The sequence below is a fragment of the Perissodus microlepis genome, chromosome 7 (assembly GCF_051167445.1).
Source record: "Perissodus microlepis isolate ML-2025 ecotype Zambia chromosome 7, ASM5116744v1, whole genome shotgun sequence".
In the NCBI taxonomy this organism is placed as follows: Eukaryota; Metazoa; Chordata; class Actinopteri; order Cichliformes; family Cichlidae; genus Perissodus; species Perissodus microlepis.
The window spans coordinates 61,902,492-61,913,838 of record NC_140467.1 but is presented as its reverse complement, the minus strand read 5'-3'; the positions used below and the strand labels follow the sequence as shown (position 1 = coordinate 61,913,838).

The 11,347-nt window shown below is 40.2% G+C and overlaps 2 protein-coding genes and 1 long non-coding RNA gene across 3 annotated transcripts; 1 reads left to right on the top strand and 2 right to left on the bottom strand.

The window, feature by feature from the left end:
- Positions 1-1,509: 1,509 nt before the first annotated feature.
- Positions 1,510-3,226, bottom strand: LOC146384519 (uncharacterized). Its single transcript, XM_084936501.1, has 4 exons — positions 2,667-3,226; positions 2,357-2,512; positions 2,001-2,093; positions 1,510-1,846 (listed from the first exon to the last, which is right to left on the bottom strand). The coding sequence occupies exons 1-4, from the start codon at positions 3,111-3,113 to the stop codon at positions 1,535-1,537; spliced, it is 1,008 nt and encodes a 335-aa protein (XP_084792627.1). The 5' UTR covers positions 3,114-3,226; the 3' UTR covers positions 1,510-1,534.
- A 4,729-nt stretch (positions 3,227-7,955) lies between these two features.
- LOC146384518 (uncharacterized) lies at positions 7,956-8,605 on the top strand. Its single transcript, XR_014800877.1, has 3 exons — positions 7,956-8,242; positions 8,318-8,400; positions 8,492-8,605. It is a non-coding gene; the product is annotated as an uncharacterized LOC146384518 (long non-coding RNA).
- A 1,048-nt stretch (positions 8,606-9,653) lies between these two features.
- Positions 9,654-10,801, bottom strand: LOC146384517 (uncharacterized). The gene is made up of 2 exons (XM_084936498.1): positions 10,633-10,801; positions 9,654-10,540 (listed from the first exon to the last, which is right to left on the bottom strand). Exons 1-2 carry the CDS (start codon positions 10,670-10,672, stop codon positions 9,654-9,656), a joined length of 927 nt encoding a protein of 308 aa, XP_084792624.1. The 5' UTR covers positions 10,673-10,801.
- Between the last annotated feature and the right edge of the window lie 546 nt (positions 10,802-11,347).

Genomic DNA, 11,347 nt, shown 5'->3' with positions numbered 1-11,347 from the left:
ACCAGAAAAATCAGACCCACGGTCATGTTGTGTCACTTTATTTGAGTGATCAGTCAGCAGGAATAACAGGGAATGACAAACTGACAGACTTTGAACGATATAAAACAAACAAACAAACAATTTAAACATTTAGAAGTTAAACATCTTCTCAGATTCCTTTTGCTGCATATGTCTATGTATGTATTTGCTGTATAGTGTCATTTGTTTGGAACATTAATCTTGATGTATACATAAACATTTGATTTAAAAAACGTGTTTAAAAATGAACACGGACACAATTAAACACAACATGTGTGCACGGTGACTACAAACAGAAGCAGCTGCTTGTATCCTCCTGTGGATACAAACCAGCAAGAACTCATCAGATCTCTGTCACTTACCATTAATGAAGTTTGACTTTTATTAATAAATAGAGAGCACGGATATCGGGCAGATATCACTTCGTTACCAAAATATCAATGTATTACGTAATGTTGATACATTTTAAAGTTTAACACCAACATATTTTTGATTGTCAGTGGTACTTAATGAAATTGTGTAACATAAAGGCATTATAATTATGTTCCTGCAACACAAATTGTGGCTTTAAATCCTACTTAATTATTTTAAGTCAACTTCATAAAAATTCAGTCCTTGGTTTCTTGCCTATGTACAATATAATAATGTAAATATAAACTAAATGTTATTGACAAAAAAGGCAAAAAAAAAAAATGTGAGTGCTGAAAAGTTCACCTTTATTTTAACAGCAGTGAAAACAGCAAGCATATAAACTTGTTACACAGTTTTAGAGATTGCCTGCAGATATAACTGAAAGAAAGATTTAAAACATTTGTAAATATTTCCCCTCAAAACTGACCTTAGCAGCAATACAAGAAAGCTACAAATAAGTGCTTCTTAATGATCCTGTCATCTTACACATATTTGTATTTAATTTCACAATTAAAGTTTGAAACTAAATTAAGCCTACTTAGAAAAAGAATCAAAAAGCATCCATGAACAAACAGGCTTACACAAATATAACTTTTTTTTGCATTTAACATTTCTACAACTCCTGTTACCTGGAGTTTAAGAGACAGAAACCAGCAAGCTGCTTTGAATGATCAAGTCTGTACATATATAGAACAATTTCAGCTTAGATTGGTCTTCCAAAACTCAAAGAGGCAGCAAGCTGCTATTAAGGATAAGATATATCTTCATACATATCACATTTTGTTTTTAGCTGTACAGAATTTTTTTTACTAAATTGAAGCTTAAATGACACTGTCACATAATACCAAACACCTAAAGGAATCTTCCTTTTGAACGTATAAGCAGGATGTAAAGGTTGACCCAGAGCACATTGCTAAAAAACCTCTGTAAACATTTCTCTCAATACAATACCACCAAAAGAAAAAAAAAGTGTCACCTTGAAGTGCAGTCACATGAGAAAAAACAACAACAAAAAAACCCCCAAACAAACAGTATCAGCAGTATAACATTGCAGTTTTTCGTTTTGTGTTCAGTAAAGAATTGCTGAAGTGCAGTCTTTGACTCTTCAATGAAACAGACGGTTTTTGAGAGCAAGAACTTTGTTGGAGAGTTTAGCTCCATCCAGTTCCATGAAAACCTTCTGGAAAACCTCAAAGGTGTAGCGGAGGTCAGCAGGGTAGGCAAGGTTTAGTGCATACATGAGTCCAAATAGCATTACCACAGCAAATGCTACATTATCCAAATTCTTCACCACCCTGATGCCTTCAAGGACAACTCCAATGTCTTCTTGTTCATCTGCTGAAGCTTGTTCTTTAAGAAGATAAATTCCAACAGTGGTGTCTTCGATGGCCTCATTGATGGCGTCTTCATCCATGTCCTGTAAAAAATACATAAATAAATAAAATAAAAGAAGTCATGTTACTCAATCCATGGCAAGTGAGCAATATGATGTACTGGTGAAAGTCAACCCCCCCCCCCAAAAAAATAAAATAAAATAAAATAAAATAAAATAAAATACCCCAAGTACTTACCACATACTCCCGGATAAGGTTGTCAGGATCTTCACCCATGTAGATACACACTCCCTTAATGACACACTCACGTCCAGCATCAACATCTTCACACTGAAATTAAATTTGTGTGATTAGTATCTTCAGTCAGCCCTTCTCATTGATTTTAGGTTTTAGTACTGTACTTTACATGAATGCTTTCAAAGTAAAGGCACACATACTAATAAAGTTGACAAAGTAAAGATTAAAACAAAAACAAGCAGATGTACAAGTAGTACAAGATGAGAGCATTTATCATTGGAAAACATTTACAATTTTCCACAATTAAAAGTTTTGTCCAAAAGGGGTCATAGTTGTGTTAAGGCTTTATCACTTACATTATCCATTTGTGCCACAATTTTTTTCAGTCTTTGTCCAAGCTGTCCTCCTCTTCTTTTGAACAGCTTCACCAGGTTGTCTAAGTGGAGATCCATCTGAGACAGGAACTTTGATTGAAGGGGGATTGTGGTAATTCTTTTAAACTCAGCATTGATCTGAAAACATCAGCACAAAAGAGTGAGCTTCAAATGTTTAACACCAGGAAGAAGGCCACAATCACCAATGCTGAAGAAATGGGCGGTTAAATGTGCCTAAAGTATTTTAGCTTAACACCTCTTCCAAGAACTCCCGGTATGAGTCAAACTTTACCTCATGGACATCAAATAGAGCAGGCCATCTTGCCATGAAAGCTTCTACCATTGGTGCATCACGAACAACTTCATGTCTTCTGTAGGCAAAAGTCTTTTCCATCTTGAATTTCAACAACTCTCTGTTGTTCTTCTTCTTTATGTCCAAGAGTAAAGTTTTCCGCATTGCCTCTAGGCTCTCCTCAGTTTCTTCTGGTGGGTATGTTGGGCAAAAGTTAACTTCTCCCCTCTTTGCTTTTTTGACACCAAAGGCTGCACTGCATCTTCCAACAGGTTTGTTCTTTAGAGAGTTTACGGTCACCTCTGGGCAGCCCAGTTTTCGTAGCTGGGTGCGATAGTTTGAGAGTTTATATTTTAAACTGGTCTTCCATCCTCCAAATCCAGTGTTGGAGCCTGTCTCAGTTAGACAGGGATGCTTCTTGATCAGACTCTGAGCTACTTGATCCATTTCTTTATCACTGACATACACTTTATACTTCACAATTTCCTGCACCAAACCGTCAAGGATGGCTGACTTCAACTTGGGATCTGGAATAAGTGCAGTTCCATTCTGATTGTACGCAATTTTTGCCTGCTGAAGTTGTAATTCAGCATCATACGAAAACTTGGGCACATAAAAGACAGCAGGCCAAGAAGATCGTGAGCTTGTTGACTCACTTGATGACAACACATCCGTGTCCACAGATCCACCAGACAGGTACGAAGAATCGTTAACAGAGGAACAGCTGAGGGCTTCGGAGTCCTGGACAGGATCAAGAATGATATAATCCTCATGCTGCATAGTGGTGGGTCTTGACATGTCAATAACTTTAAGAGTCCCTCTGTCTGCCACTTCTGAAACTGAGGTAAGATTAAGGAACTCATTCCCAAACAAGGAATCCATAAACTGAAGTCTGAAATTGCCCTGAAGACCACACTGTCTCTTGACTTCAACAATGAGATCCTCAATTGATTCAGGTGGTCCAATGGAGAGAGTGAGCCTTTGACAGGTTCCATCAGTCAAGATGATCTTTAGGATCAGACGGGTCCCCATTTCAAGCAGCTATTCTGTAGACAAAAAAAAAAAAAAATACATCAGACACACAGAAAGAATAATTTCAGTTTAGTCTTCATACAGTTATCCATACATATCAGTCGGTTATAAAAGGTCAGATATACAAAAAAAAAGAAAGATAGAATGTATCTAGTGAAATACATGTGACTGAACTTATTACAAATATTTGCACACCTTTTATTTCTATATGCCTTTTTAAAGTCACCATGCGGACTGATCCGATCTTGTAGTCAACCAGTGGATAAGTGTCAAGGAGTTCACGGAGTGAAACAAGAGTGAATATTCTTGCAGATACTGGGTTGAGCTCAAAAACTCTGTAGTGCTCCCTGTACCAGCCACCAAGCTCTCTGACAATGTAGAATATGCTCTGGTTTACAATGCAGATGTGGTTTATTTCACAGAATTCTGGCAACCCACCAGCTGCCCTGTGGGCCAGTACCATTCCCTTCCTATAAGTTCTGCCCTTTATTGTCACACACTGTGCAAGGTTTATCTCTAGAATGTCAGGGAATGTTTGCCTAATGACTCTAGCCATCTCCTCTTTAAGCAAATCCACTGGAAAAGTTGATACAGCCGAGACCTCTAGTTCAGACTTGCCAAGAGATGGGGAGCTTAGATGGTAAGCTATTATCATCTGATGCTTTGAGGCTAAGGAGAGAGGCACATTCTTAAAGCAGCTTGTGTGTCTGATGACCTGCTTGAAAAAGCTGTGTTTGGCCTCGAAACGCATTGTCCACAGCCAAACAACTGGACCAAAAAACCTAATCATCTGTGGATAGTGCTCCAAATAATGGTGTTTTGGTGGTAGCTTAACATCAGGAAACAGTGCCTGGTATCGCTGTCTGTGCTCTATAATTTTGCTTTCCAAAAAAGCCAGAGAGTCATCACTATGCACAGGGGACACGACGAGTTCTGTGATATCCTTCAGAGTCACGAGAACAAGCCATGCAGGCTCATCTTCAGGCACAAGTGATCCAACTAAAAGAAATCAACACAGAGAAATTTTTACAGTGCTTTTCTACTCTACCTGAACATTCAAAGCGCTCTATACAGGTTGCCTCATTCACACCTGTTCATAGAAGCCCTTTTTCTGTGCTTTCTATCTAACATTCACACACATTCACACTCTGATGAATGCATCAGAGAGTGACTTGGGGTTAATGTCTTGCCCAAGGACAGTTAGCATGCAGTCTGGAGCAGCCAGGGATCCACCCAAAAACCATCTGATTAGTAGATGAGCTGCTCCACCTCCTGAGCCACAGCCACCCCTTTTAGAGGTAAAGAATCAATTAGAAAGTAAGTACAGTAATTTTTTGAGGTGATTTGATTAAAAAAAAAATCATTTTTGCTTCTAATTACATAATTAAGGTGTAATTACATCTTCCAACAAATTGATACATTGTCATAAACGTATCATTTATCTACTAAAAATACATAGGAGCTGGCGTCATGTTGTGGAAGCTGCCATCTTGCCCCACCATCATACACTGGCTGAGATGGGCATCGCTGCTCCGCCTTTTCATGTTTTATGGAAGTGGATTTATACATTACTTTGAATTTAACCTCTGTTGTGGGATTTCTCTTTAGTGTATTGTCCTTTCATGTATTGTCTTGCTTTCATGTTACTTAGTTTAGTATGGGTTGTGGGATCTCTCTTTAATGTATTGTCTTGATGAAATGCTTTCATGTTACTTAGTTTAGTATGCCTGGTTCACACCTCATTCACGCTGGGAAACAGACGGTGAGAAACTGGTGAATGTCTCCCAGGATACGGAAGCTCACACAGGAAGGCTTGACCCCAGAGTGGGGGAGATTCACACAGGTGATAGAGAGTCTTTCTGTTTAGAGCCAAGGTGTGAACTGCAACTGTAAAAGCCTTTTGTTCTGCGACTGTGTATAAAAGGGACCTGAACTGTTCATTGTCAGAGACGACTTTCAGTGCCCCCTGACTGACGTCCCTCCTTATGCATAAGATAGCTGAAATAAAGGTGTTGTTACAACTCATCGTGTCTGCAGGCTTTGGTAATTAAAATTTCCACAACACCTCCTAAGACCCAAACTCTTCCACAGCATGCATTTTTAATTTGTCTTTGATATTTGGGCTGATTGGGTCCAATGAATGTAAAAACAAAGAATTACCTGATTATTTTTTTTTTTTACCTTATTTTTGTTTTTATGGAAAATCGAAGCCACATGTGAAGATATTGATTTAAAATTTTGATAGAACTGTAGCAGTATAATGTCCCCGTAAATGGATATCAGGCCCTTGTAGAGCAAAATTGAGTATTTTGGTCTAAATAAACCAAAATGCGATGTCCACATATGTGGACGGCAGGTCCTAGGAGGTTAAAGATGTCAAATAGCTCTTTCACACTACATATGACCATTTCACATTTGTACATGTATATTTTGGTGATCTCTTTCTCACTATGTTTTTCTTCTTATGGAAATAAGCTAAGATTAAACCGGTTCATGTTAGGCTCCTGTGTCCTAAAAAAAATCACACCTTTCCCCTGATAAGCAAATTGATTGGATTCTCACATTGTGCGGGAATTGATTATCAATTACAACTTTGATGAGCCACTTCAAAGAAAGTTTCACAGCAGCAACAGAAAGTCCAGATGTGGAAACAGAAGGTTTCCACATTAAAATATCGATATTTTAATCATTTTGGGTAAAATTGTAGTTTTTCATAAACAGGAACACAGTGGAAAGAAACTATCATTCGGATTGTCTACATTGGAAAGAACTACTCCCTCGTCCGCCTTTTATAGTCATGTGTGAAATACGGCTGTATAAATGTGTGGCAGCCTCTGGCGTGCGCACTCACAACAATGGCTGAGCGTAACTGGAGTCATGTGTGCACGTATTTTACATCCACAAACAGCCGAGACGTGGTTTGCGATACATGTGGCAAGAAAGTGAGGTGTTGTGGCAACACCACCAACCTTGTCAAACACCTCAGAGTAAATCATATCACAGAATATGACGAGCGTATGTTGAGGCGAACTGAAGAGGAGGAGAAGGACAGGTGCTGCTAGGGCGAGACAGACGTCTCTCACGGAGTCCTTTAGTGCTGCAGGCAGGCAAGGTGTTCAAATAGCGCACAACTTCAGGTTTTGTATTTCTATATGATGAATTCTGCATTATTAAGTGATAAGAACAAGTAATCTGATGTCCTGTAATGATTATGATGCTATAATTTGAGATACAATAAAAGAGTAAAGTTTTTGTACAAAGTATCGGATCAGTACCGTCGATACCACCCTGAATTTTACTTGGTATCGGATCGGAAAGGAAATCAGTGGTATCGCACATCACTAGTGTCGGGATGAAATATTATTTTACTGTTACTATTCATAATCATTATTATTACTGTTGCATCATTTATGATTTATCATTATCATTTCATTGAAACATTTATTGAAACTGTTGATGTTATATTAAAGTCTGTATTTCAGGTGTTAGTATAATTACATAATAATCTTATATACACACATATTGCCTTTTTGTGCTTATTAAAGAGTTGAAGCTCGGTCAAGTTAATTAATGGTTTGAAGCTACAGCCGACGCGAGTTCGACTGATCTATGGAGCAAAGCACAGCTATTGAAAGGTTGCCTACATGCTTACAGTACAATTTACCACATATGATACATGTTGTATAGGCCTGTGTGTGTGCATTCAGCAGCTTGCTGCATTGAAGTTTGCCTGGTAACAGATGACGCAGAGGGAGGTCATGCACTAAGGTTAACACAGACACACAGTTTGCCTGAATATACAGTATTTAGAAACTGACTCCAAAAGTTGTTTACCTGCATACGTGACAGTTTAGTTCTGATAAGCCCAGAGAGTGGAATAACAGGAAGCATCTGGTGGGTGGGAGAGGAAGTAACTGTTCTTTTTTAGAATATGTCCAGGCTGGAGTTACTGGAACATGCATCTGCGGTGACGCATATTACTTGTCATCATATGTATAAATATCACACCCATGTACTGTTCTGGGGAGATCGAGGCTGATGTTTTGCAGAGCCCATCTTCACCACATATATGTGTTTTAATAAAATCATTGTTTTGACGCACTATGGACCTTCAGTCGTATGTCTCTTTTCTCAAATACGAAACAGGACACTAGTGATCAAACGTCAGGCCAAGCTGGAACTGATTCCTGTCTTCTGTGACTTCTACAACACTGTCCAATAGAGACACGTGAATGAAATGCAGTATCATTAAAAACACTGATGATCTTTATTTAAAAATGTAATATATTTACATCTGAATAAACCTTCAGGCATTACGCTGACGGACGGATGGATGGACAATGAATGCTTTCTCATCCTTCTTCTCATGCACCATGGAAGTGTCTGAGGGGCTTTTCCACGTGGAATCGGGATACTGTGTCCACACTTCAGAGGTGGAGTTTCCAGCATCTCACCTGGGCCTCATCTGCAAACAATCAGCAGGAGGGCTTCTTAAACCAGCGCTGCCTGCTACTCCTCGCCAGTTTGTTCTGCCATCTCCAGTGGTAACTAGGCTTCACCTCTGCTCCAGTTCTGGCTTGCTCCTTCCCTGTGTTTAACCTTGTTTTCCCTGTGTTTAGGTCTCCTCTGCCAACATACTCATCCTACCCTCAAACTCCCTTACCCGTCCAGCACTATTCATTTAAGATGTGATGGAATCAAAGTAATTATTTTCAATCAAATGCTGCAAAGGAATATTTTCATGTGACACAGCGTAAATCTTTCAACTTCAACTTCTTCTCCCTCTGTTGCAGAATTCCCGTTGGATTGTTCCCATCAGGAGCCAGGTGTTCAGTCTCTCGATAGCTTTTCCTCTGGTTCCTGCTCTCTGCTGACACTCCTAGCTCGAGCCACGTTCTCCATTCCCTCTCTTTAAACAAAGTCTCATAAATAGTTTAACCATGTGCATTGAATCTGCATTTGGGTCTAAGCTTTCTATGGAGGGAAGAAATCATCACAGTGACATCTATTCAATTTTTAATTCAATTTTAATAATAATAATAATAATGATGGATTGCATTTATATAGCGCTTTTCGGGACCACTCAAAGCGCTTTACAATTTTATTTATAGAGCGCCAAATGACAGCAAAAGTCACCTCAAGGCGCTTTATATTGTAAGGTATACTTACAAAGAAAACCCCAACAATCATATGACCCCCTATGAGCAAGCACTTTGGCGACAGTGGGAAGGAAAAACTCCCTTTTAACAGGAAGAAACCTCCAGCAGAACCAGGCTCAGGGAGGGGCGGCCATCTGCTGCGACCGGTTGGGGAGGGGCAAGTAAAACAGGATAAAGACATGCTGTGGAAGAGAACCAGAGGTTAATAACAAGTACCATTCAGTGCAGAGAGGCCTATTAAACATAGTGGGCGAAGAAGAAGCACCCAGTGGATCATGGGAATCCCCCGGCAGCCTAATGCTGGGCATACACTGTGCGATTTTTGGCCCATTTTGAGCCGATTTTTCAGTCGTGCGACCGTTTTGGGGGTCGTCCCGAGTTTGGCCTTGATCGTGTGTCGTGCATCGTCTACATGGGGTAACGAGAAGCGATTAACGCCTCACGACCAGCTCCCGATCATCAATCGTTTGCTCGTAAGAAAATCAAACCTGTTTGAAATCCTGTCGGTCGTCCCGAGGGTGTCACAGCGTCTCACACTGCGCACGCGCAAACGCAGAAATGAGAGTGAAAAGACGGAGTAGAACGGCGGTGCGGCGTGTCATCTGGACACAAGCCACGGCACAAACTTCTCACCCCTGCGAGTCAATCGTAAAGTTTGAGCAGGAGCTGAATAACGCGACTGAAAAAAATCGCAGCACAGTGTATGCCCAGCTTATTGCAGCATGGAGGATTCAGGGTCACCTGAGTAGCCCATCAGCCTACTAAAAGGATACTGAAGAAACCCGTCGAAATAGTCTTAGTCTTCATCACTGCTGCTGGTGGACTCAGTTGAACACCTCCGAAATTTGCACACAGGCAAGTATTCCTCTTCTTCCTCAAAATCCTCTCGGGAACGCTTCCTCGAGCCTCCAGCTTCATGGTTGTCAAGCTCTTCGTGCGCATCTTCAAAAAGTTCATCACTGCTGCTCTCAGAGTGGTCGTACACAGTTGAGCTGGTCCCCGAATCAGAGTGTGCAAGCCTGGATTTTTTGCTATTACGACCTTCTTCGTCAACATCTTCCTCTCTGGACCTTTTCGTGGATCCACCAGGCTGTGCTTCTTCTTCTGTTACCTGCTGATTGATGTCCTCATCGGCAATATTACCAACATGAGGACAGCCCTCGCTATCAGTGTCGCAAGCAGAGAAGAAGTCAGAGTCATCATCAGAAAACTCCTCGCTCCATCTGATTCTTTTGTTTGGTTCCACATCTTCTTCATCCATCTCTCTAGACCTCCTCCTGGAAACACCTGGCTGAGGGTCCTCTTCTGGGATGTACTGGTGAACATCCTCACAGTCTTCAAATGCCTCATCAGAATCCTCATTTTCAATGCCACCAACAACAACAGCATTATGATCCTCATGCTGTTCATTGTTGTCAGCATTGCCATTATTGTCCCTCACATTATTATTTTGAATGTTGACATTGTTGTAATTGACATAGTCATCGTAAAGGTAATCGTCATATTGATTCAATACTGAAGCTATTAGCGCATCCAGCCTCCGACAAATATCACGGAGAGCACGATAACGATCGACCACGAAGCCCCGGAGTCCACCAATATCTTCGTTAGCTGGTTGGTTAGCTGGTCGGTTAGCATGTTCCTGATCTCCACTTGAAAACCTTTGTGGGTTAACCTGTCGGCCTGCAAGATCATTTAATCTTTTAATTAGCATTCATAACTATCTGCTGAAAATCTGTTTTTCATCAATTTCAAGACTGAGCACATGTGCTTACCATTACGGTTATTTTGTGATCCATCTCCTCTTCCACTCATTTTGACTACAAGGAACACAAAACAACAATGATCAGTAAACCTCAACTCAGAATGTTCAGAGAATTTGCTTTTTTTGTGATGACTTTAGGCTGCGTCCGAACGTACACGCCTATGTTTGAAAACGCACGTTTTCCTTTTTCGTTTAAAAAAATCCAGTCCACATGTGCAGTTTTGAAAAAATATCTCCTTCCACATGTAAACGCTAAAAACAAAGTGAAACGCTGTCAAGAACACGCCAAATCTTAACCGTGTAGAAATGTTGGCCAATCAGAAGTCTAGAAGCCTGGGTGGGAAAACCTCACAAAACCTTACGTGCTTCTGAAAAGTTTTTGTCTTTTTCTGGAAAAGCAGCTAATTTTGTGTTACTTTCACTTGCCTTCATCGTTTCAAATGTTAATAACTAAAGACAGCATTTTGGCTGGAACAGACTCACAACTTTGGAATGGACAAAATGCATACAGCGTACATAAATGTCATTTTTTAAAATGACATTTATTCCAAACCGACTGTGTTGAATGTAGAATCCACGTCTGATGCGCACTCTGATGCCTCTGTGTTTCTAAATGGAGGCACAGTAACTGTGTGTGTATATGTAAGTGTGTAAAAACTGCAGATACTAAGATTAACAGACACAGTATGTTGTCTACATCCGCCATTGTAGAAATTGATCTCATG